The sequence below is a fragment of the Cervus elaphus genome, chromosome 32 (genome assembly GCF_910594005.1).
Source record: "Cervus elaphus chromosome 32, mCerEla1.1, whole genome shotgun sequence".
In the NCBI taxonomy this organism is placed as follows: domain Eukaryota; kingdom Metazoa; phylum Chordata; class Mammalia; order Artiodactyla; family Cervidae; genus Cervus; species Cervus elaphus.
In genome coordinates this window covers 11,665,777-11,692,969 of record NC_057846.1, presented here as the reverse complement: position 1 = coordinate 11,692,969, position 27,193 = coordinate 11,665,777, and the positions used below count along the sequence as shown (strand labels likewise).

Genomic DNA, 27,193 nt, shown 5'->3' with positions numbered 1-27,193 from the left:
GTTTTCCCTACTGTCTTCAATTTAAGTCTGAATTTGGCAATAAGGAGTTCATGATCTGAGCCACAATCAGCTCCCAGTCTTGTTTTTGCTGACTGTATAGAGCTCTCCATCTTCAGCTACAAAGAATATAATCAATCTGATTTTGGTATTGACCATCTGGTGATATCCAAGTGTAGAGTCTTCTCTTGTGTATTTGGAAGAGGGTGTTTGCTATGACCAGTGTGTTCTCTTGGCAAAACTCTATTAGCCTTTGCCCTGCTTCAGTCTGTATACCAAGGCCAAATTTGCCTGTTACTCCAGGTGTTTCTTGACTTCCTACTTTTGCATTCCAGTCCCCTATAATGAAAAGGACATCTTTTTTGGGTGTTAGTTCTAAAAGGTCTTATAGGTCTTCATATAGGTTCAACTTCAGTTTCTTCAGCATTACTGGTCGGTGCATAGACTTGGATTACCATGATATTGAATGGTTTGCCTTGGAAATGAACAGAGATAATTCTGTCATTTTTTGAGATTGCATCCAAGTACTGCATTTTGGAGTCTTTTGTTGACTGTGATCGCTACTCCATTTCTTCTAAGGTATTCTTGCCCACAAGAGTAGATATCAGGGTCATCTGAGCTAAACTCACCCATTCCAGTCCATTTTAGTTCGCTGAGTCCTAAAATGTCAACATTCACTCTTGCCATCTCCTGTTTGACCACTTCCAATTTGCCTTGATTCATGGACCTGACATTCCAAGTTCCTATGCAACATTGCTCTTTACAGCATCGGACCCTGCTTCTATCACCAGTCACATCCACAACTGGGCGTTGTTTTTGCTTTGGCTCTGTCTCTTCATTCTTTTTGGAATTATTTCTCCACTGATCTCCAGTAGCGTATTGGGCACCTACTGACCTGGGGAGTTCATATTTCAGTGTCCTATCTTTTTGCCTTTTCATACTGTTCATGAGGCATGAGTTTGAGTAAACTCTGGGAGTTGGTGATGGACAGGGAGGCCTGGCGTGCTGTAGTCCATGGGGTTGCAAAGAATCGGACACTACTGAGCGACTGAACTGAACTGAACTGAAGTGTAATCTAAAAAATAATACAAATTAATGTATAAGCAAAACAGAAACAGCCTCACAGACATAGGAAACAAACCTGTGGTTACCAAATGGGGGAAAGGAAAGGGGAGAGACAAACTAGGGGTACAGGATTAACTAACTACTGCTTACCCGGTGGCTCAGAGAGTAAAAGAATCTGCCTGCAATGCAGGAGACCTGGATTCAATTCCTGGGTTGGGAAGATCCCCTGGAGAAGGAAATGGCAACCCGCTCCAGTATTCTTGCCTGGAAAATCCCATGGACAGAGGAGCCTGGCAGGCTTCTACACATGGGGTCACAAAGAGTTGGACACGCCTGAGTGACTAACATACACACACACACGTGTAAAATAGATGAGCAGCAAGGACGTTTTTTACAGCACAGGGAGTTATAGCCACTGTTTTGTTGTTGTCAAGCTGCGAAGTGGTGTCTGACTCTGCGACCCCATTGATTGCAGCACAGCAGACTTCTCTGTCCTTCACTATCTCCAGGAGTTTGCTCAAACTCGTGTCCGTTTAGTTGGTGATGCCATCCAACCATCTCATCCTCTGTTTTTCACAGCACAGGAAATTGAAGCCATTATTTTGTAATAACTTATGATGGAATACAAGCTGCAAAAATAGTGAATCACCGTACTGTTGGTACACCTGAAACTAATATAATATTGTAAATCAACTGGACTTCAAGGGAAATAAAAAGACTATGCATTTGTCATTGGTCAGGGAAGCAGAGAGCAGACCCAGCCCTTGGACTTGACCTGAAGGAGCCTCAGGGCAGTCCTGCCAGTGGCCCCAGAGACCCCGCAGAGTCCATCAGCACGGCTCTAGGGCAGGAGTTCTGGGAAGTGTCCTTAAGCAGAACCGACAGGAGCTGTGTAATGAAGTCATCTCCTTAGAAATTGTGACAAATTGTAAGCAGAAAAAGTACTGTGATTTATCACCAAACATCCTGAACTGACAACTGAGTAAATGGAACCAAAAGATTCGATGCAGTTCATTTGGAGAAATGAAGAAAAACTGGCCTCAGAGTTCTCCATTAGCAACATGGAGCAGAAAATTGAGGGTGTGTTATTTAACCAAACATACCCTAAACCAACAGACATTTATAACAAAAAATTATCAAAAAGGCTGACCAGGCATCAGAAATGCATTTTTTCTCTGTTATTTTATAGGAGAAAAAATGTATACCCTAGACCAGTGCTTGTATTTATTAGATGCTGGGTATGTTCTCTTGGAAGGAAGCTGATGGAAAGATTATTCTGGTGACCACAGTTTTGCTTATTCATCCCTTATTTGCTTAAAATAAGTGATCTGTGCTCTATGTGGGATTTGAGGAAGCTACAAAGAATTATCAGAATGTCCCCTACTCCTTGAACAAATCAGTTTTCAATGAAGTGATTAGAGAGCATGGGTCCCAACAGAGTTCACAGCTCTTGCTGCGAGACTCTAACCAGAGCAAAATAGAGGACCTAGAGGGGTTTCTAAAATGTATATATGTGATTATATTATGTATGATAATTGAAATATAATGCATGGCATATGATATGTATGATGTATGATAATGTTCAATATGTTGTGTATATATATAGTACATATGGCATATGATGCATCTGTATGGTGATGTTTAATATGTGTGATAATATAGTACATGTGGTATATGATATACATGATAATGAGGTATGATATGTGATAATTGTTATATTATCTATGATATATGTGATTATATAGCACATATGATACTCATGATAATATAATATTTATATATTTATGTTGTGCTTTTAACGAAAGTATGTACATAATATATTCTAACAGTTGGTTATAATAGATTGGGACAGCACTGCCAAAGAGATCTCTGTTTGGCTGATATTGACACAGAGACAATTAAAAATATACTGAGAAGTATTGAATAAATACAGCCCAACAGGCCTCTTCTCTGTCCTGCAAAACATCACAAAGTTTGTGCCTTTTCCCTCTTCTACTGCATGTTAACCGTTCCTCAGAGGATGCAGGATGTGGTTTTCAGAGCTGTTTCATCTTCACTCTTTCCCAGTCCCCTGCCACAGTCTCCCAGGAGCATCCTCTAACACCACTGTGCAGATTTACTCACTGGCAGTGAGCTTCCCAGGTGACACAGTGATCAAGAGCCCTCCTGCCAATGCAGGAGATACAAGAGAGGGGAGTTTGATCCCTGAGTCGGGAAGATCCCCTGGAGAAGGAAATGGCAACCCACTCCATTGTTCTTGCCTGGAGAATTCCATGGATGGAGGAGCCTGGTGGGCTACAGTCCGTGGGGTTGCAAGGAGTCTGACGTGACTGAACACACATACATAGTAGGCAGACACTCAGTGAGGGAAAATGTTTAAAAGGGAACATAATCCATATTGATCACAACTCCCCATAAAGGTAAAATGAAGCCTTGCATTTATACTCTCCAGAAATCCTTTATGTGTGTGCTTAGCCCTGGGGGAAAGATTGTCAAAAAAAATGAAAAGAGCTGAAACATATTTATTTTATGCACTCAAGTTATCCTTGAGCCTATATTTGTATTATTAATGATAACCCCATTCCACACACACATACACTCACACATATTCATAACAAACAGCATTTTCTTAACTGCAACCTCCCCCCAAAAGAAAAACATATCAGTGTAACATCTATATTGATCACTTGAAAAGCTGTAAAATTCTATTCCAGAGGTTTCTGATGTTACAAGGGGCTTTGTTGATGGAGTGAACGATGTTGACAAGCACAAACAGAAAGCAATTCAAATGGTGGAGTTGTATGCAACAGAAAGAGATAGAGATACATGATTTAGAGATATTTGGAAGGTCTGCTAAAATAGAACATTTACAACATTAAAGCTACCAAGACACAAGCTACAAGACACAGCCACAAGACTGTGTGAGAGAAAGAAGATAGCTTTGTACTTATATTTGGAAGAAGATAGGTTTTTAGCCTTGGAAGGAAAGCTATGATACACCTACCTAGAAAGTGTACTAAAAAGCAGAGACATCATTTTGCCGACAAAGGTCCAGATAGTCAAAGCTGTGGTTTTTCCAGTAGTCGTGTGTGGATGTGAGAGTTGGACCATAAAGCAGGCTGAGTGCTGAAGAACTGATGTTTTGGAATTGTGGTGCTGGAGAAGATTCTTAAGAGTCCCCTGGACAGCAAGGAGATCAAACCAGTCAATTCTAAAGGAAATCAACCCTGAATATTCATTGGAAGGACTGATGCTGAAGCTCCAAAACTTTGGCCACCTGATGCGAAGAGCCAACTCATTGATAAAGACGCTGATGCTGGGAAAGATTGAGGGCAAGAGGAGAAGGGGGTGGCAAAGGATGAGATGGTTGAATGGCATCACCAACTCAATGGACAGGAATTTGAGCAAACTCCTGGAGATGGTGAAGGATAAGGAAACCTGAAATGCTGTAGTCCATGAGGTTGCACAGAGTCGGACACGACTGAGTGACTAAACAACAACAAGGTTTTTATTATTATTATTATTTAAACAACAACAAGGCTTTTAGCAAGCGTGTCCTTTAGTGGCCCTATAACTGGACAGGACTTTGCAGGGCATTTTTGTGAAAGTTATTTAGCCTATCTTGAGCTTCATATTCTCAAAATGTGAAACAGTGCCCAGATTATCCTCATGTCTCAGAAGTGGGTGAACATTTGAATGAAATATGCAAGATACACAGCCCAATGCCTGATAGATGATCCACCCTCACTTCCTTGCAGCAAGTACTGCATTTAGAGTGGAACTGTGTTGGGTAATTATTACATCCCAGGCACAGGGCTTGGCCCTGATCCATTCATATGGATCAGGAAATATGTTTTCCAGCTAAGTTTGGCATCACTGACTCAGTGAGGGTAGTACAGGATCAGAACTTCCTTTCTTGATTATCTTCCCAGCATAAAAAAATCACTCTTACCTCGCATGAATTAAACCAGCTTCCTTTTGAGAAGCCAATTCTCCCATCTCTTCCTAAAATGTGATGTGATTTCATTTTACTATGAATTAAGTACAAAAGTCAGGAAATCAACTACAACAGGAATTCTGCAGTGTGTTGTCATTTGAAAAATGAGAAATATAATTTTATCGAAGGAGTTTTTTCTGTTTTTCTATGATAATCATTGACTTGAACATTAATAACTTGGTCATGAGTCAATCAATTTTTTATTAGCATTTTTCATTTGCTGGACACTTAAAGAAATAAAATCCCTGCTCTCATGGAGTTTGCATTCATTTCTCCCACAGAGAAACCACGGGAAGCCTGCTTTGACCCTGGAAACATAATGAATGGGACGAGGATCGGGACGGACTTCAAGCTTGGCTCGACCGTCACTTACCAGTGTGACTCTGGCTACAAGATCGCTGACCCGTCTTCCATCACGTGTGTGATTGGAGTGGACGGGAAGCCCGCATGGGACCAGGTCTTGCCCTCTTGCAATGGTACGTGCTGACGCGTGGGGCCAGAGCTGCCTTCAGAGATAGCTTCCCTCTGGAACTCGGACCCTCATTCAGGAGAGGGGCCGTACATCAGTCCTCTGCCCCATCAGTGGGGTGACCCCACAGAGCAACGTGGGATAAGGATTTGGCCTGCCTTGAGCGTTTCATTTAATTTACTCAGGTTTCTGGGAGGGGGTTATTTTTCTTTCACTTAGATAGTTGGGCATTTCTAACTGTGAAAACTGCATTGTATTAAATTCAAACATACTTTGAACTTATGAGGGAAGATAAATTCTCTAGCCACAGACTCAAATGAAAAAAAAAAAAAGAGGTCACATTTAGGCGATAGATAAATAATCTAATTTTAAATTAGAGGTTTTTCCATATCTCAAGACCCAGGAAGCACGGTTTCTGTTAACTAGTCATCATATGTATGTGCATAAAACATCAAAGAATGATTTTTCCTTATTTATTTAAATTTAAATAAAACTTAAGAATTCCAAATCATTAAACAGAAATGACATCTCCCATATTTTTTGGGGGATATCTCATGAAGAACAGCATGTTTGTGCTGAATTAATGTCTGTGAATTACTCAGATTACCAATTAAGCTAAGTGAATGTTGCTATATTTTAAACATCTCCATAGTTTGTATATTAAAGGACATATTTTGGACTAGTTTGTTTTAAAGGCATGACATAATTTTTCTTTCTGTTGCCTACAGTTCTTGTTCATTGAGGTTTCCTACTGAATTAGAACAGAAATGGAAACAGGCTTGAGTCCCTTGCACGGGTCAAAATGGCTTCTGTTTATGTTGGTTTTGGTTTACATATATTCCAATTAACCAAATGGATGAGTTAGTTTCTTGTTACCGTCTGCAGTGAAATGTTGCATGTCCTTATTCATTTAGGAAATGGTCTGTTTAATACATTAATTACCAGAGAACAAGAGCATATTCATTTTCCTATTATTATCATAATAATATAAAAGAATTTCTAGCATAAGAAAAGTGATTCCTATTTCTCAGATTACCACAGTAACATGGACAGAATAATTATTACTAATTAAACAAGAATTCTCTATATATGTTTCTCAATTGCACAGATGTTTGGTTGCTTTGAAGTGTATCATGCAGTTTTGGTGCTTATCTTCAAATCTGGGGAAGAATGTATAAGCACAGTGCAATTTATCAAAGTAGCAGAGGACCTAAAATGCCGCGTCTGTTTTCTTTCATTTCATCCTTTTTAGTTTTCATTGTTTCCTATTATCATAAAGTAATATTCTTTCATCCTATTTGTGAACAAAATAAATCTTTGCAGAAATGCTGGAAGACTCCTTCTATCAATTAACATGTATCATTTAATTTTTTTAAAAAATCAACCATACAAATTCAACCATGTTGTTTCTGAAATATATACATATATATAGTTATATATTTCAGACTGGTAGGCTGCAGTCCACAGGGTCTCAAAGAGTCAGATACGACTGGGCAACTAAGCACAACAGTTACACTTGAACAAATATATCGGAAGATGTGATTCCTGATTGATAAGATTCCTGTGTGATCATCTGGCCATCCAAATATTAGCCCAGTGAAGATTTATTTCCACTTTTCATTTATGCTTCTTGTTTAAAATTTGAAATAGTTTAACTTTTTCTTACAGAAAATGGATATTTGCAAAAGGATCTGCTTGAATTTTATATGTCTAAAAGAAAATAAATTTCTGTTCTTCATTTGTACTTATCTTTAAAAATTTGAACTTTGAGTGTTTAAGAAAATTTATTAGGTGTATGTATAAATATAAATGTATACATATACATATATATATATATATATGTATTTTGGAAATAACGTGGTTGAATTTGTATGGTTGATTTTTTAAAAATTAAGTGATCCATCTCAACTGGTAGGAGTCTTCCCACGTTTCACTGAGAACCTTGAGCTTTGAAGTTTAGCGTAGAGAATTTCCTCCATAGAAAAAAAGTAGAAACACTTTTTTTCTATTTAAGATTGTTAAAAAAAGAAGTCATGGCAATTGTTTTAGGGTGATAAAGTTGCTCTGAGTTAATACATTAGCATGAAGGCTGCTCTTAGCTTAGTTAAGTGAAATCTCTACTAGTGTAAAGTTGTCAGGTGTCTAAGCTGTCTCCGCTGACTTTCTAGAGCATGACTTCTGTTTCCAGGCGCGTAAAGCAGGCCCTGGGAAATCTGCGCAGTCATCGGTGAGGTGCTTTGACGCCAGCATCAACATCTGAGGAGCGTTATTCATCCTGGCCATCCATTAGGACTTAACAGTGTGCTAATCAAAAGCTTAAGCACGTTATCTCTGATTTCTATCCTTTTTAATGCTTGAAAACTGTCACACCGAGAAGAAATAAGCTGTAGAAATACAAACTTTCCCTCAGACTGAAAATAGCTATGAATCCAGATCACAGAAGGTGGTGTACCCAGGATAAGGAAGCGTGTAGTCAGGCCACAGAGAGTGCAATCAGGGTCACCTCAGTGGTTACGTAGAACAGATGAGCAGACATGGACCTCTTTTTAAGTAAAAATAGGAAAAATAGAAGGATTTGCAATTTAACCCCAAAACTGGGTTTTTCAAAACTGGAATTTAATTGGATGTCTACTTTAAGATGCTTAGCAATAGTATTTTGAATATCCAGGCTATAATTTTTTTCTATTTTCTCAGCAAGTGCAATGCTGAGAGTAAATAAGATGATCAGAGGGAAAATAAACACACAGTCTGTCTCTCACTGAGTTGTGCATGTAGCACCTCATCAGTGTACCTGCCTTAACTTTCTACTTTTGGGTTCCTTCAGCTTTCAGTGGGACTTACAAGAAGAGACCCCAGATACATTAGTAACTATACCTGTCACTCTTAAGCTGAATCTATGATGAAAAGATAGCAAAGACTAAAAATGATTATTTTTCTTTTAGTCTCATAGTAATTAGAGAATAGAAAATGGAAATAATCTTTGTATCACTTAAGTTAATATGGTGTTTGAGATCAACTGGAAAATTCTAGTGAGACTTTTGAAGTAACTTAAGAATTTGTCTTTATTCGACCTGTTCCTACTCTCATGAGAACTGTTTTCATGATTATTTTAGCATGTCTGAGAACATTCTTAAAAATAATATTAGGTCCTCCTCTTAAGTTGAGTTACTTTTATTCTCACCTGCTCAATCTTTGCTTTTCTTCTTATTTCCCTTTTGATGGAGATGTAACATCCATTTGTGACTATGATGCTTTTTTAGGTCTTTGAATATTCATGTTGACTGCACATGCTGACATTTTCAGGTCCCTGTCACCTGCCGCGTGGTTACCCACAACACATAATTCTCGGTTGGTCTCTTTCAGCCCCCTGCGGAGGCCAGTACACGGGGTCAGAGGGGGTGGTATTGTCACCCAATTACCCCCACAACTATACCGCCGGTCAGACCTGCCTCTATTCAATAACGGTGCCAAAGGAATTCGGTAAGGTTTTCTTATTTTCAATTCACTGTCATATCTCTGTGTTAAGATTCCCATCATTTTATAAACAAATACATCAGCTCTTGACTTAATGAAATAGTATAAAAGAAGATGATGTGTGACAGGTTTTCCAAAGGTGTCTCATAAAAGATCTGCTGCAGGTCTTTTATCAGTGTGATGGAAAATGCTTAAACTTCCTTCTCGGATTCCAGTCCAGAATTAGCAGAATAATTTTGGCGTTGTTCCTGTTTTTGTTAGGAAGCATTTTCTCATTTGGTTGTTTGTGTATGAGGAAGATCATTGCCTCACATGTGGGCCAGGGAAACCTGATCAGTCTGTGAGATACTGGCGTGTATATTTGGTTATTGATTACTCTGGAAAATCACTGGGTCAGTGAACCCACCTTTGAGTGACTGCAGATGTAAAAGCAGGCAGTGCCCTATCTGACCCCTCCAAACCTGACATCCCAAGTTTGCTTCCTGAACTTGGCTTCCAGCCTGAGCCAATTTTCTGGGATGGCTTCGTGTCTAGATGGCCCCCCACTGACTGGCTCCTGGCGGCTTCCTCAACATCTCCCCTCTCACTCTAGACCAAGAAGATACTTCTGTGTTGGATTCTTTCCCAGAGTTGGAAGAGAATAGCTTTTATAATTTTATGGAATAGTTCCTTTCTCCCAACAGTAAAAGTTAAAACCCAACATACTCTATTTTTTTTTCTTTGCATTCAGAATAGCAGCCACCCACTCATAGAAATAAAACTGACAAAAATTCTAAGGTTCCATTCTGTTTGAGGGCAAATATTTTAAAAACATATTTATGTGATGAGAAAGTTAATTGCTGCTTAAGAAACTTGCATATGGGAGACAGATGATTTCTATGAACTTCTTTTATATTAATCACAGGCTTCTAAAAATCTAATAAAAACCTCCTCCAAGGACTTACTTCAGCCTCTGGTAGTTTAGATCATGGGCCTTCATGAACAGTGCAAAGCAATGTACTCAGTATCTTAAGCTCCTTCTTTCAGGCAGTTCTCAAGGGTGACTGAGTTTCCAGGCAAGGCTTCCCTTGTGTCATCTTGCTCTGTTAAGAAAATCAGGTGTCTGATACTTAGAGGGTGATAGATGTGATCACAGAAACCAGGGCAGAGGGACCAGACTCTCAAGAAGGTCTACTGACTCTATCAGTATGTGGAAAATGGAAAATACCAATTTAATTTAAAAACTGAAAGACTGGCTTCAAAATATTTATTTTGTTATAAAAAATGAATAGTAAAACTTAAGTCCTAGATTTCCACTCTTTAAGATGACCGATGACTCTAAAATCCTCTGTTTGTTGTTGTTGTTGAGTCACTGAGTCATGTCCAACTCTTTGTGACTCCTTGGACTGCAGCATTCCAGGCTCCCCAGTCCTTCACTGTCCCCCAGGGTTTGCTCAGATTCATGCCCATGAAATCAGTGATGCCATCCAACCATCTCATCCTTTGCTGCCCCCTTCTCCTCCTGCCCTCAATCTTTCTCAGCATCAGGGTCTTTTCGAATGAGTTGGCCCTTGGCATCAGGTGGCCAAAGTATTGGAGCTTCAGCTTCAGCATTAGTCCTTCCAATGAATATTCAGGGTTGATTTCCTTTAGGACTAACTGGTTGATGTCTCTGCTATCCAAGGGACTCTCGAGTCTTCTTCAGCACCACAGTTTGAAGGCATCAATTCTTTGGCTCTCAGCCTTCTTTATGGCTCTCACATCTGTACGTGACTACTGGAAAAAACATAGCTTTCGGTATATGGACCTTTGTCAGCAAAGCGATATTTCTGCTTTTTAATATGCTGTCTAGGTTTGTCATAGCTCTCCTTCCAAGGAGCAAACATCTTTGAATTTCATGGCTGCAGTCACTGCCTGCAGTGATTTTGGAGCCCAAGAAAATAAAGTCTGTCACTGCTTCCACTTTTTCCCATCTATTTGCCATGAAGTGATGGGACCTTGTTCATTTCTTTGTTTTTAAAAAAGCACTTTGTGCCAACCCACCCCTTCATTTTCAGTGGTGTTTGGGCAGTTCGCCTATTTCCAGACGGCGCTGAATGACCTGGCAGAGCTGTTTGATGGGACGCACCCTCAGGCCAGACTGCTCAGCTCCCTCTCGGGGTCTCACTCAGGTAAACCTTCCGTGAGCTCTGTCTTTCATTCTAGTCACACAGCCAGGAGAATTAATATTAAGCTTGTCTATTTTTATTTTCTTTTGTGGAGAAGAAATTTAATCATCTTTGAATTTGCTTGCTTGCTTAGTAAAATCTTATTTTCAGTGTAAAATTTCAAATGCATTTTAATCCCACATATAAAGCCACCTGACTTTATTTATTTATTTTTTTTACTGAGACCGCAGAAAATGTAATACTTATCTCAGAAGAAGATAAAAATATCAGAAAATAAATACCCTGTTATTTTCTATCCTATAGATGATCTCTGATTTTCCCTCCAGGTGAGACACTGCCTTTGGCCACATCCAACCAAATTCTGCTCCGATTCAGCGCCAAGAGCGGGGCTCCGGCGCGGGGTTTCCACTTCGTGTATCAAGGTGCGTCTCTGCCCTCTTCGCCCTCCTCCCACACCACGTACCACTGTTTTCAGCACCAAAAGCGTGGCTTGTACTTCATTTAATAATTGAGAATTTGAGCGTATCTGCATAATTATAATAACATTACTTAATAAAAATACTGAAGTTTTTCTTTTGACAAATATATTTCTAAGACAAAGATACAATTGTGCTTCATTTATTTGACAGGATCAGGAAACAAATATTTATGAGATTACCTTAGTATAGCACTTCACTATTTGCAAAGTAATTTCAAATGTGTCAATATTATTTCACCTAATTAAGTAAAATATTTCGTAATAGATTTTAGTAACCATCTTAATGAAACACACTTAAAACACATTGTAGGATTCCAAACCTTGCTGTAAAAATTAATTGAAAAAGAAATGTAACAAAACCAAACTAAACCCAAGGCACCACCCGTGTTTCTATCACTGGAGGTACCTATTTTATTTTGCTTAAGTTCTAACTTTAGGCACAGTCACATCTTTACATTTATTTTTGAACTTGGAGCTTATTCAAAATGTTTGAAATTGCGCAATGGTTCTGAACCATGAAGATTTCTTTCCTGTTTCTAGTTCATCTTTAGTTTGCATATCCATTATGTGAATTTGAGAGTACACCCCATGGACTGAAAAGTTTGTCCACTTTCAGAGGCACAGGGAAAGTCTCTGGATCTAAATTGTGATAACTGTCCCCTGAGATCGGAAAGAGGTTGCCATTTTCAGAGATACGCCAACTTCCTGTTCAAAAGTGAGAGGAATACTTAGCATTTCAAGGTCTCAGTGTTCCTGGAGGCTGAAGCTATGGCAAGCAGCTCTTGAACATTTTCTTCAGCAAAGGAGGAGAATAGCTTCCTGGCAAAAATTTCTTTCTTTTAATAAGGACTTTTCCAGAAAGCATCCTCAACAACATCATGGTTTTCATCAAGTTATAGAGAATAACAATCTGTCATGTCATTCATAAATCATTTATGATAATCACACACTGAGAAATGCATGGCCTCAAAATATCTCACGGTAAAACCCCTTCGGTATTCAGTAATAAGATGATTTAAAAGTCACGGAAAGCGTGAGCATGTTTGACAGGTCAGGAGAAGTACCTCTAATCCAGTTTAAGAAGCACTTGCTTGTGTGACTGTGCTATTACATTAAAATTAATTGCATTGTTCAAATTGAACTTTTGTTAAAATGTAAATAACTAAACCAGTAAATATCGCCTTTATAGTAGAGGGTCCAATTTAAGCAACTCACTTCTCACCTAATCCTAATTTTCTTTAAATCAATGCTGTATTACTTTGCAGAAGCAAATTCACAAACCAAACTAAGTTGGAATGACATCTAAGGAAACTGGGCTACTTAGTTTAAGTACATTTTTTTGTCCTGGAAAGCTTCAAGTGCCTAGGATTGTCTACGTTGTTTAGGGACTTCCTGTAATTTTTTATAAAGATTTGAAAATTGATCAGATTATCAGATAAAATACCTGAGGCACATGATCCTACATCTATCCTGTTTGAGCCTTTGTACTGTAGCACACCAGGCTCCTCTGTCCGTGGGATTTCCCAGCCAAGAATACTGGAGTGGGTTGCCATTTCCTTCTCCAGGGGGTCTTCCTGACCCAGGGATCATTAAAATATATGAAATTCAGAAAAGTAGAAAGAAAAGCAAATCCTTCTATAGAAGTAATGTATTTTCCTTGTGCTTAAGGATATATGATGACTATAACATGCTCAGTATTTCTTCTAAGGTTCCAATGTGTCTCCTTTTCTTACTGCAGTGAGTTTATGCAAAAGTTGATGTCTTTTTATCAAAGCCCAATCCTTTGGAGCTAAAGAATTAGGATCTTGAATGCAATTTATCAATCACTCAAAAGCACATGGGAAAGTTTTCAATCCTTCTCGAAAGTAAAATTGAACATTGCCTTTTGAAAGATAGTAGTTAAGTGGAAACCTAGAAATTATTACAACTCTATTGTGTAAAAACTTTCTGAATATTGCTTTCATGTGCTACTTAGAGCTTCATTCCTCCATAAGCCGTTAACGCTTAACATTGTGCAGGACTTCCTAACTTCTGTGACTGTACGCAGTCCAGCCCTTGTTCACAGACAGCCCTGTTTGTAAAGGGCTCTTCAGGGTGCCATGAAGAATGGGTGCAGGTGTCAGGCGCAGAAAACCTGTCCGTGACTCAGGCATGCTCCCTGCCCCTCTGTGTGGTCCTGGTGAATAACACAGAAACAGTGCTAGTGAGGACGCTGCTGTCCTCCTGATCTTGTGAAGAAACGGAAGTGTAGAGGCCTCTTTATTATTTGTATTTTTTACAGAGTATTGTAACTTTATGTCTTTGTTGTTGTTGTTCAGTCACTAAGTTGTGTCCAGCTCTTTGAGACCTCATGGACTGCGGCACACCAGGTTCCCCATCCCTCACCATCTTCTTGAGTTTGCTCAAGTTCATGTTCATTGAGTTCATTGAGCCATCCAACCATCTCATCCTCTGTTGTCCCCTTCTCCTCCTGCCTTCAGTCTTTCCCAGCATCAGAGTCTTTTCCAATGAGTCGGCTCTTGGCATCAGGTGGCCGAAATTTTGGAGCTTCAGCTTCAGCATCAGTCCTTCCAATGAATATCCAGGGTTGATTTCCTTTAGGATGGACTGGTTTGATCTCCCTGCTGCCCAAGGGACTCTCAAGAGTCTTCCCCAGCACCACAGTTCCAAAGCATCAATTCTTCAGCGCTTAGCCTTCTTTATGGTCCAGCTCTCACATCTGTACATAACTACTGGAAAAATCACAGTTTTGACTATTGCTGGGTTTTATTTGTTTGTTTGCTTCCTGTGCTTCTTGCAGGTAGAAGGACACATTCGTAAAGTGAGGTAGGTAAGAGGGTGGTGGAATCTTTCACCACCACAAATTCTCTAAGCTATAGACATGAGCAGACAGCTGTCTTACTGCACCTATTTTAGGGTAAAAGGGAAAAAAAAAAAAGAAAACAATGACAGCAATAAAATAAACCTGAAGGCAGACAAGAATAACTTATCCAAGTAAAGCAGTCGTCCCTTTTTCATTGAATGACAGATGAACATATTCTATTTCTCAAAATCACTCTGTTCTCATAGTTGAAAAATCTATCCTGACAAGCCACGGCTAGTCTGTGAATTCAAACATACATCAGTGAATTATGCACAACACTTTATGCTCAATCTTCTTTGTAAGAAGTATGCATTTTATAAGCTCTTGGTACAACATGTGAATTTCTTAGAACTGGAAAACTAACTAAGCCTTATAATTTATGCCATCTTAGAAAAGATGAGACCTGGGGAAAATCAACTAAAACATGTATTTGCTTGCCTAGGAAGGACGTCAAGCAAAGAAAACCTTAGTCTAAATTCTTCCTCCCAAACTTAGAAAAAGCATTTCCACTCCCTGTTCCTGTTTTCCCCATAGTCAGAATATTGCCCGTTTTCAGATCATGAAAGTCCCAGAGGGTAGCACCCAGTCTCTGCACAGCGCAGTCCATGGCCTGAGAAGCCAGTCACGTGCTTACCACCCTCTGATCCAGGCAAACCTCATCCCCTTCCACTCGGCCCTGGGCTGATCTCACTTTGCTTCACAGCATTCACTGAAAGATGGAGAATAATTGCTTGTTGTTGTCATTGTTGTTGTTGCCAAGTCATGTCAGACTCTTTGTGACCCCATGGACTGCAGCATGCCAGGCTTCCCTATTCTTCACTTTTTCACACCATTTGTTCAAACTCATGTCCATTGGGTCGGTGATGCCATCCAACCATCTCATCCTCTGTTGTCCCCTTCTCCTCCCACCTTCAATCTTTCCCAGCATCAGGGTCTTTTCCCAATGAGTCAGCTCTTGGCATCAGGTAGGTAAAGTATTGGAGCTTCAACTTCAACATCAGTCCTTCCAGTGAATCTTCAGGATTGATTTCCTTCAGGATGGACTGGTTTGATCTCCCTGCTGTCCAAGGGACTCTCAAGAGTCTTCTCCAGAATCACAATTTGAAAGCATCAATTCTTTGGCACTCAGCCTTCTTTATGGTCCACCTCTCACATCCATACATGACTACTAGAATAATTGCTACTGGCATGGCATTTCTCTGTGGTATGGCCTGAAATCTCCAGGTGAGGAAAGATTAGAGATTTCTCCATATTTATAAAAAGGACAGTCAAGATTATCATTGTATTTATTTGTTTATCCCTCTCATGCTGCTGTTCAACTGTAACACAAGAATCAGACACTAAAATATGACAAATGTAAGCTGTGGGCAATATGTTTATAACAGAATATTATATTCTGTGTTGTTTTCAGTTACAGAAAAATATTCTGTAATATCATTAATTTTCTCATAGTTATTAGACAGTACACAATTTTATTAACTTTTGCCTTCTGATCAAAAATATTTCAACACTGAATTGAAGCTTAGTTTATTCAAAACAGTCTTCTGACTTCCATTCCCATAGAAGTGCTTCCAGCAATTTACCCAAATGGTATCAGTTATTGCTTGGGTTCAATTCAGCCCGAGATGCCAGAGTATTAGGAAAAGGACCATAAAGACAGAAGGATTATTTTAAGTAAAATGTCCCCCTCAGAGGGCTGCACTTTCGAAGAAGGTACTCAAAGACAGGAAGATGGGGATCTCGGAGATGATAAACATGAACTGACTTTCAATGCAGGGACAGAAGTCAATATGCAAACTCGCGAGTGCGTACCTGGCGGATCTCAGCGTCGGTTTGGGGTGACCAGCCCCTTTGCCCCTGAAGTGTTTTTCGAACTTTATCTCGTGCCTCCTTTTGTAAACAGGAAAATCGCTTATAGTGATCACTCCCTGCCTATCAGTGCATTCTGATCTACAGCCTGAGTGGATGCCTCACTGGATGGAGGCTCACCTGCCGTGCCCAGGGTCAAAGACCATGAGATCCGCACGCTGTGGAGAACGTGGAGACAGGCAGAGAGCTGGGGGCGGCTGCAGGAGGCCGGCCCGTGCGGTGGGCCTGAGGGTGCTGCCGTGGGCTCAGCGCTATCAGGGGGCATCTTCATCTGTACGTGGACATGGGAGGGATGGAGCAGGGCTGACTGGTGGCAGACCTGTGAGTCTGGGGAGGGGATTCGGGGTCTTTGTGTGGCTCGAACAGTGCTCCCAGCAGTGCCTGTGGTCACAAACATACAGTGGCCTCCAAGACTGGGTGTGGTCCGCAGCGGGAACCAGCTCTCAGGGAGCCAGCGGCCAGGTGTCAGGGTCAGGGCCGCGCCTCGTGTTCCCCACTCCTTCAGCAAGTGATGTCCCGCCAGCTAGAGTGTACTGCCAAGCTTTGCTCTTTGCTGTGTAATCTGTTCTTTTCATTTACAAACACACAGTTGTAATATTAGACACTGGGGAAGGGTCAGTGCCCCCTCCAGCCCCAAACGGCTCCCCGCTTCCTGCCTCCCACCTTGGAGAACTGCTGGTCCAGTGGGAAGACCCTGGGAAGGAGAAGGAGAAGGCTGGCTCTGCCCTCAGCCACTCCCACTGTCCTCTTCTTCCTCCCAAGTCTTTCCTAACAGGATGAATCCTGTAACTGTATGTATGTTACTTATGGTATGTTCTTTTTTTTTTTTTTTCTTAATTTTATTATGGTAACATGAGATTTACCCTCTCATGTTATGCTTCCAATCATTGTTTAAGATGAGCAGTTAGCATTTTGTAAAGTTCGCAGTGCATGATTCAGTGTCCTTGGGGCTTCCCAGGTGCCACAGGGGTAAAGAATCTTCCTGTCAATGCAGGAGACGTGAGAGATGCGGGTTTGACCCCTGGGTTGGGACGATCCCCTGGAGGAGGGCATGGAAACCCATTCCAGTATTCTTGCCTGGAGAATCCCATGGACAGAGGAACCTGGTGGGCTGCAGTCCATGGGGTAGCAAAGGGTCAGACACAACTTAGCACTCACGCAACACAGCATCATTAACTGTTTGCACAGCTTTGTCTGTAGAACTTGATCTGTAGAACTTGGGAGTCTTGAATGACTGCCATTGAATTGTAGCTCTACCTTCCCCCTACCCCTCCCCACCACCTCCTGGCAACCACCATCTGCTCTCTGCTCCTCTAAGCTTGTCTCTTAATTGCTTCCTATCCATGGGACCGTGCAGTATTTGTCCTTCTGCAACAGACTTGTTCCACTTCCCTAATGTTCTATGGGTCCGTCCATGTTGTTGCAAGTAGCACAATTTCCTTCCTTTTTAGAGAGCTGAATAATATTCTATCGTGTGTATATATGACATTATTTATTCATTGGTGGACATGAGGTTGTTTCCATAAGTTGGCTATTGCAAATAATACCCTTATGTAATGACGGTGCAGATGTCTCTCCAGGGGAGGGATTTCATTTCCTTCAGATAAACACTCAGAAGTAGAATTGCTGGGTCATGTGGTAGTTCTGTTTTTAATTTTGCTTTTTAATCACCACGGCCACATTATAAGTAATCCTTTATATAGCAGCTCTTCTCACTGGAGTCTGAGGTCCTTGAGGATAAGTGCAAGTTCTTAGTCATCTCATTATCAGCAGCACAATAATCTGAGTACTTAGTTAAGTTCAATGCCTGAATATCACTCTGTCCTCATAAAGCACCAATTCTCCATGTGCCATGTTTTCCCCGTCTGTGATAGGGATCTGAGGTGGTCCTCAGGGTTGATTTGAGGAGGCATGTAGATGAGTAAGTGCCCCCTGAGCCGAGCCATTCCTCATGGAGACCGCGAAAGACATTATTAATTTCCGCATCAGCAGAAACTCTCTCTGGACTCATCTTAGATCTGTTTCCAAGGAGATGCCGTGGCTTTGTGCTGCAGACACAGATGGTTGTGCTGTGTGTCTTGCTTCTAGCTGTCCCGAGGACCAGTGACACCCAGTGCAGCTCTGTCCCCGAGCCCAGGTACGGGAGGAGAATCGGTTCCGAGTTCTCGGCGGGGTCCGTCGTCCGCTTCGAGTGTAACCCGGGCTACCTGCTCCAGGGCTCCGCGGCCATCCGCTGCCAGTCTGTGCCCAGCGCCCTGGCCCAGTGGAATGACACGGTCCCCAGCTGCGTGGGTAAGTGTGTGTCCCCACGGTGTGACCACCAGCATGGGGTCCGCAGTCCCCGGTCACAGAGGCACTAACGGGCTCTCTTTGAGTCCACGTAAGCGGACTCTTGCTCCAGACCCGTTTAAAGGGAAAATTATTTTATCAGAAATAATTGAGTAGCAGCCAAATCCCAAAAATTACTGTGTTTCATGAAACAAGGCATCAGATTAACAAGTATGAAACGTGATTTCCTTTTCGATACTTATTAAGTATGCCATCACAAGCCATGGGTATACAACATCATTTCATTTGTAGGGAAAATCATTATAATGTTGATTTGTTACATGACTTGTGTAATGCCCTTTTAATAAATTGGTGCTGATGAAGATCTGAAAAATAGTAGGTTAATGCATCCCAAATAACAAAGACATTGTTGGTGATAGTTTATTTGCTTCATTTTGTGTAAGGACCTCCAGGGCAATCATGATTAGCACTTGAATTCATTTGTGCCTTTTAAGCGTCTCTTCTCTCTGGATTTGCTCACAAATCCCATTAGTATCAGTTGGAGCTGCCTGTCTGCATATAGAAGAGAAAACTCCACAGAGCTTCTTAACTTGTAGTAGAGCAATTACTCTAAACAGAATTCACTTCAGAGATGCTGTTGTTGGGTACAGTGTCTAAGACTTAGCAGCATAGCAGATGATAATCTATGGTATTGATCATTTAAAAGAAAACAGACTAAGTCTGACCTTGGCTACAAATGCCTTTTAAAGTGTCATAGTCCATGTAAGACATCTGTTAATAGCTGATCACACAGTGAAGGAGCAGTGAGTACAGAATCAGTGTTCTTCACTGTACTTTATTTATCCTATTTGTGGGTTTGGCTTTCAGTCCCCTGCAGTGGCAATTTCACTCAGCGGAGAGGTACCATTTTATCCCCCGGCTACCCTGAACCCTATGGCAACAACTTAAACTGCATATGGAAGATCATCGTTACAGAGGGGTCAGGAATCCAGGTATGTTCACAAAGCCCAGAGGCTCCTAAGAAGCAGAGCTCTGCCCACGGGCTTCTCCCTTCTTTGTTTCCCTCTTTTTGTATTGGTTATTCTGAATATACAAACTGTAACCTGTTTCTCTTTTCTTACCATCCCTACCAAGTGTTTCTAATCATGTGTCTACATTTGAAATTAAAGTGATAGACTTTTAGAATAAAATCTATCAGAAGTGCCATTTGTGGAAATTTTGTGGATGTCATTTCCATGGCTTAACTTCTTTGGTTTTGCCTTTCTCTAACATGTATATTTTTAATGTCTTGAAAACCCCGTTGGACTAGTCTAATTTTATTAATTTATTTTTAATCGAAGGATAATTGCTTTACAGTATTGTGCTGGCTTCTGGCACAGATCAACATGAATCCGCTATCAGTATACATGCGCCCCCTTCCTCTTGAACCTCACTCCCACCTTCCACCCACCCCACCCTTCTAGATAGTTACAAAGCCCCAATTTGAGTTCCCTGAGTCATATAGCAAATCCCCATTGGCTATTTTCATATACACTACGTATACGTTTCCATTCTGTTTTCAGTCTGATTTTATTAAGTGAAGGACAAATATTGACTTGTTTGGTAGATTCAAGTGATCAGCTTTGCCACGGAGCAGAACTGGGACTCTCTGGAGATTTACGATGGTGGTGACGCAAGTGCGCCAAGGCTGGGGAGCTTTTCAGGTAGGTGACCCCGTCCCCAAGTGTCTGTGAATCCGAGTCATCCCACCATGACGGACTGCAGGAGAGCACTCAGCGCCGACCTTTCCCTGGGAGACTCTTCTCTGTGCTAACAAGTTTCTCTAGTGTTGGGAGGCTTGGAAGGAGAGCACCAGACCCCAGAGTGAAGGGAAAAGCGCCGTCCCCCGCAAGCAGGAGGCTGATGGATGATCACTGTGGTGGGCTCTGAGCTGGGGAGAATGTGGGTTATTACCCTGTGGACGCAATGGGGTGTCTTCACTGAAGTCAGTTTTGTGTGGGGGTGGTTTGGACAATGAACTTTGAGGTGGGTGACTTCCTTTTCTTTTGCGCTCGTTAGAAGCGTTTGATGCAGTTGGGGACCAAGTGCTGAGGCCGGGGAGCAAGGTGGCCGGGGATGCAGATGGAAGGCTGGGAGCAGACGTGGACCCTGAGAACAGACATAGATACAGAGGATGGGGACAGGGTTTCTCGTGACTGGGTGGGGAGCTGGATACACAGGGACCCGAAAGCTGGCAAGGAGCTGCTTGTGATAGATTTGAACTAGACACCCTGGTGTGAACTCATGGTCTTCATACGTATAGCTGTGCATGCCTGTCCAATCATGTCCAAGTCTTTGCAACCGCATGGACTGTAGCCTGCCAGGCTCCTCTGTCCATGGAATTTCCCAAGCAAGAATTCTGGACTGGGTGGCCATTTCCTTCTCCAGGGGATCTTCCCAATCCAGGGATCGAACCCACCTCTCCTGCATTCGCAGGCAAGTTCTTTACCCCCGAGCCACTTGGGAAGCCCTATGTACAACTGTATAGCTATAGAGATAGAAGTACATGTGTGTGTGTGTGTCTGTGTGTGTACATATTTCCCACCTCTGTATCCTGTGAGGTGTAAAACAATAACCCCTCAGCAAGGAGTTACCCACCTAGTACCCAGTTATGCGTTTCTGAAATCACTTGAAGTCCCATTCTCCCTTAAAGGCACTAGTACTTCTTGGAGAACCATTGACTTTGAAGCTCTGGGAGAGAAAACATGCATGATGATCCCTTTTGTATGAAATAGAAATATGTGGATCCAAGCTGATATACATAAACACATGCATGAGTGTAAGGAATAAGAGAGAAAGCCTTCCCAAACTATAATAAATCTAAACTAACAAATGGGAAGGAGATGGAATCACAGCTGCCACTGGTGGCCGTTAGGACATACGTGTCCATATGGGGAGGTCAGTGGAGGCTGAAGGTAGCATGTGAGGTTGATGAGGACAGACAGCCACAGTCTCCATGCACCTCCTCACCTTGTCCTCATGCACTCGCTGCAAAGGAGGAAAGAAGTCATTCACAGTGAGAAGCCTGGCAGACACCACCTTCCTAAGACAGTCATGTCAAGATTTACAGTAACAGGAAAAGGTGTGCACTGGTATACTGATAAGCCTGCTCTCGAAATAAGCAAGCAGAGGAACAGAAAGCCATGATGTGACTTAGAATTGCAGTTGCCATGGTGTAAATTCTCCCATGCATGGACACTAAGTCTCTTCAGTCTGTCCATGGCATTTCCTAGGCAAGAATACTAGAGTGGGTTGCCATGTCCTCTTCCAGGGAATCTTCCAGACTCAGGGATCAAACCTGCATCTCTTATATCTCCTGCATTAGAGGCTGGTTCTTTATCGCTAGCATAACCTGGGAAGCCAGTAAGCCCTTTTCCACCAGGGCTGATTTCAAACACCCAGCACGATGTCACTAAAGTTGAGTTTGGGAGGAAATGCCCTGAAGTAGATTCTGGAAGCCTCTGAGTCAACTCCCTCACACCTCTGAGAGCAGACAAACACAGTGACCTTGGGAGAATACCCTCTTCGTGAATCACAGCCTTGTGGCGAAGGGGCTCGCATAACTCAAAGTAGCTATGAGCCATGCTGTGCTGGGCCACCCACAATGAACCAGTCATAGTGAAGATTTCTGGCAAAATGTGGTCCTCTGGAGGAGCCCGCTCCAGTATTCTTGCCTGGAGAATCCTATGAACTGGAAAATCCTAGTGTGAAAAGGCAAAAACATATGACACCAGAAGATGAGTAACTCAATGGACATGAGTTTGAGCAAACTCCAGGAGACAGTGAAGGACAAGGGAACCTGGCGTGCCGTAGTTCATGGGGTCACAGAGAGTAGAACATGATTTAATGACTGAACAACAATGGGAGAATACAGCATCATATTTTGATATTTTTGCCAAAAATGTATCACCACCTGAATTTAGTCATGAAGAACATCAGACATTCTCTTCGGAGATTATGTTGCTTTAAAAAAGCATTTTTTTTTTCAAAATGTGTTCATCTTTTTTTGGAGAACTCATTTTCAAGTTTGCCTGCACCAAGCCTTACGGCAGGGAAAGCAAATGATTTGTTACTGCACACCAGCCCTGTATGTTTTGTTTTTTAACTACTCCCAATCTTTTGTAATCTCATTTTCTGAACTTATGTCTGAGTGTAGTCTCAGCTTAAATATATAAATAATATATTAATATATAGTAATACATATTTATTAATATATATTAATGTATAATACTAAAAGCATGAGAATCTCCTACATAAACAATTACAAAAAAGTTCTTTGTAGTGTGCATTTGATTAACTTATAAAACATTAAAGAAAAATAATACACATAAGCAGTTTTTATTAGGTTTTATATACTATAATTTTAAAAAAAGATTTAAATTGTAATTTTCTAAAATAAAAATTGATTTTGAAATATATTCTACACAAAAAGTGACTTGTATCTTTCAAAAGTATTGAGTTCATGAAAGGGAAAGAAAGACTAAGAAAGTCTTACAGACAAAAAAAATGCGTCACAAAACTAAAGGGACACAATCATAGATGGAGTCCTTCTGATGGAAAAGCTGTTATTGGCAGATTGTTGAAATTCCAGTGATTTCTGTAGGATATATGGTCCTGCAGCCTCTGTTAGTTTTTGTTTTGTTTTTTTTAATATATATCCGCTCTGTTTTAAGAAATGCACACTAAATTTTTATAAGAAATGTGTCACAATGTCTGCAACTTGCTCACAAAGGGTTTAGTCGCTCAGTTGTGTCTGACTCTTAGCGACTCCATGGACTGTAGCCTGCCAGGCTCCTCTGTCCTTGGGGTTGGGTTGTCATTCCCTTTTCCAGGAGGTTTTCCAGACCCAGGGAGCAAACCCAGTATCCTGCATTACAGGTGGTCTCCTGCATTTCAGGTGTATTCTTTACCAACTGAACTTACAAAGGAAGCCAAAGGGTTTAGAATAAAATAACTTTACACATATCTGTATTGTGGCTAGAGACCACCTCACACAAATATCTGTATGTGGACAGAGATAGATATCATTATTCTGTAATATATGGCAAGATAGTGGGTATATGGGAGTTTTTTGTACCATATTTGCAATTTTAAGTTAAAAACTACTTAAAATATTTCAAAAAGAGTATTTTATAAAGTTTATATGGAAGAAATGGCACATCAGCCATCAAATCTGAATATATTTTAAAACGTAATACATGTTTACACATTTTTGTTCCTGTGATAATTTCAAAATACTCAAAAAGGAGAATTTGAACCCATTTTAAAAGTGAGTTGTTGACTAAAAGCAAGGAAGAATGAGTAGTTGGTAGAGGTACACATTTCCAGAAAAACGATTGACTGACTTCTTGAGTAAATTCAGGTTTTTGATTTTCTGTCTGGATAGCCGTGTGTATGTAGGACTTATATTGTAAGCTATTTGAAATCATTTTTGGAAGTAGACAGGTGATAAATTATAAATGGACGTGTTAGAGCAAAAGTCGTACCAATCTGTTGCTGACAAGCAGGATTAAGGGAGAGTGAATACCCGTGGCTGGAGCAGCGTCTGCAGGGCCTGGAGCACAGTCGCTCAGCTTCCCGCACGTGCGGGTCTATCTAGGTCAGTGAAGCAGGGCCCTCAAAAGTATTCCGCCTGTGGCAACAGTTTTTTCAAAAACCCCTCAGCTACTTTTTGAATCGGGGGAATACGCTTCTTCTGCCAGTCCGTTCTGAGCAGAGTCCCTAGCGGACGCCGCTGCAGGGGCAGGCAGTGGCCAGGGCAGGCGCACATCGCATATGCGCCTGGAGCGTCAAGACCCAGCATCTTTTTAGGAAAACAAATGATTACATTCAGAAGTACAGACAGAACCGTCATTCATAAATATACTTGCTGCAATTAATAGTAATGCTTAGAGGGGCTGTGATGATCCACTAGGCCCTTTCATACACACATTGCATGTATGACTCATGTATAAGGGATGGGCTGTTATTTAGATTTCACAGAATTGGAACATCTTCAAATGTTTTCAGTAACAGGACTGTTTTATGGCTCAGTCAGCAGTGGAAGTGAGTTTTCTGATTCCGCTGCAACATAGTCAGGAAAGACAAAAAGTCAGAGGTGTGTGTTGAGAATGTACGTGTGGAAATAACTTGACTAGGGGCTGGAGGCGATTAAATACACTGATTATCTGAAATCATAGGTAAAACCAGGCAGAAAGTTATACAAATGCTGTAACCAGAACTTACTTTCTGGATTAGTTAGATCATCATAATGACATTACATTAACTTTGTACTTTCTGTAGACATCACCCAAAATATACAGAAATAAAACATGAATGAGAGAACAGCAAGCATCACATGATTTGAACAAAAGTGGATTAAACTGGAGTTTCTGTTGGGTGTTTCCTTCTTGTCTTGATGTGGGGGCGGGTCGAGCTGGCCCAGCAAGCTGGTGCAGGCGGCGCCCTGACCTTCAGGCCCCCTTTCCTCCTCACAGGTCCATCCCCACACGCTCGGGTGCACCCTGCGTGCTGCTGAGCAGACAGCACGCTGCTTCTGGTACAGCCCACAAGGGGAAAAGGTGATCCTCAGACAGGAGACTTTCTGAAACAGGCAAGGTCACCCCACCTTGCAGGATTCCCCCATCTGCACTGTTAACTATTAATTAGTTTCAAAGAATGATCTCTTTAAATGTTTTTGCTGACCACAGGAATAGGCTTTTGTTTTCCCTCTCCATGACTCAGTTTCTTAAAAGTCTGTCTGTCTGTCCAACTATCGATCTATCTTCACCCATCAAACCAAGTTTGAGTAACAAAGGGGTTAAATCTTGCAGTCATTTTCTGTTTATCATTCAGCAAACACTTACAGTGTCTCAAAGTGAATGGTATACTCACAGTTCAGGTCTGAAAAGACCTCCCCTTCCACTGACAACCCTACCTGGATATTCAGGGAAATTGGTTTGAGGCACTGGCCCCAGATCTCAAGTGGGAAATCTGTCTTCCAAAGCGTGTACACACCTGTGGGCACACACATGCATGTGCACACACACAATCATTAGGGGGTGTACCTGGTGTTTTCTTTTGTCTTCCATTTATCCCTGTTCTCCCAAAGCAGTCAGGTAACACTCTGTATCCCGATTAGCCCAAGACCCAGCCAGTATACACATGACTAGTCCCAACACATTGTCAAACTGAGAGTGAACTCTTATAAACCCGAAGAGTTTCTGAAAGACTACATGCTAATCCAAGGTTAATGAGACATCCTTAATCTATTTTTAGGATCCAGTCCTTACCTGGAGTCATTGGTTTGCCTACACCTGTTGGAGGGTCGTAGAACTGTTTGAGTAGAGAGTGAAGGGTAACTGGGAATCTTGCCCTTGCAACATTGTTCATCTGTCTTGGATAATTACCAGCTTATTTCCTTGTTTTGTTATTCAAAATAGTATTTATACTATGCATGTCAATAATGTATAATATTTATACATTAGCATCATCATCATCCATGAATTTGCCTGCACCATGAGGAGGAGTTTTACCTGAGGGATGGCTCCTTCACACATAGGAAATGTGTATTTATTCAGAAGATGACTTGGATACAGTAGAATATCAAGCATGCACCCCTTGGGTAACAAGGGACTTGGGCCAGCTTATTGCTTTCCCATATCATAATGCATCCTGGTAATGCATTCTAAACGTCTGGCTGGAGGACGTCTCCTCTTCCTCAGGACCTGGCAGCCCCATGGCTCTGTTTTCACCCTCGTCCTGAGCATCTCTAAGTTTCCCTACTTGTCGGTTGCTACAATGCAGGCTAGAACATTTTCATTAAAGGAAGCATTATGTAAAATAAACCTGCATCTTCCTTTCCATGTATGTTTCATTAAAATCACTTGCAGATTTCAGAGTGAACATTATTCAGTATGAATCACACAGGGATAAAGAAGAACAACCTCTTCTGAATAACATATTACATCAGATCTACAATCTGTTACCCCAATTTCGATATGATTTGCATGTTGAGGCTTTACCCTTCTTTGTTCATGGCAAGTCAGAAAAAAAAGCAAATGGTTACATTGATTAAAAAAAAGCAATGTGAATAATCAGATGCATGATAAAGTACAAGAATGTGTGTGTCTTCACTGATACAGTGAAGACATGCCGCATCTGTCTGAGGAGGGCAGATGAAATGTGGAGCTTCTTCTTGTTGTCATTCAGTTTCTCAGTTGTGTCTGTCTGTGACCCCATGGACTACAGCACGGCAGGCTTCCGTGTCCTTCACCATCTCCTGGACTTCACTCAAACTCATGTCCACTGAGTCAGTGATGCCATCCAACCATCTTGTCTTTTGTCCCCTTCCCCTCCTGCCTTCAGTCTTTTCCAGCATCAGGGTCTTTTCCAGTGAATCGGCTCTTCACATCAGGTGGCCAAAGTATTGCAGCTTCAGCTTCAGCATCAGTCCTTCCAATGAATATTCAGGGTTGGTTTCCTTTAAGATTGACTGGTTTGATCTCCTTGCAGTCCATGGGACTCT

General features: G+C 41.4%; 1 protein-coding gene across 1 annotated transcript in view; it reads left to right on the top strand.

Moving 5' to 3' along the window:
* The window catches only part of CSMD1 (CUB and Sushi multiple domains 1), a 2,014,689-nt gene that overhangs the window by 1,765,117 nt on the left and 222,379 nt on the right, over window positions 1–27,193 (top strand). Inside the window, exons 30-36 of the mRNA XM_043893675.1 lie at window positions 5,341–5,535; window positions 8,892–9,008; window positions 11,039–11,152; window positions 11,476–11,571; window positions 18,448–18,651; window positions 19,516–19,640; window positions 20,255–20,351. Coding sequence (XP_043749610.1) covers window positions 5,341–5,535; window positions 8,892–9,008; window positions 11,039–11,152; window positions 11,476–11,571; window positions 18,448–18,651; window positions 19,516–19,640; window positions 20,255–20,351 — 948 coding nt within the window. The remainder of the gene's footprint in view (window positions 1–5,340; window positions 5,536–8,891; window positions 9,009–11,038; window positions 11,153–11,475; window positions 11,572–18,447; window positions 18,652–19,515; window positions 19,641–20,254; window positions 20,352–27,193) is intronic.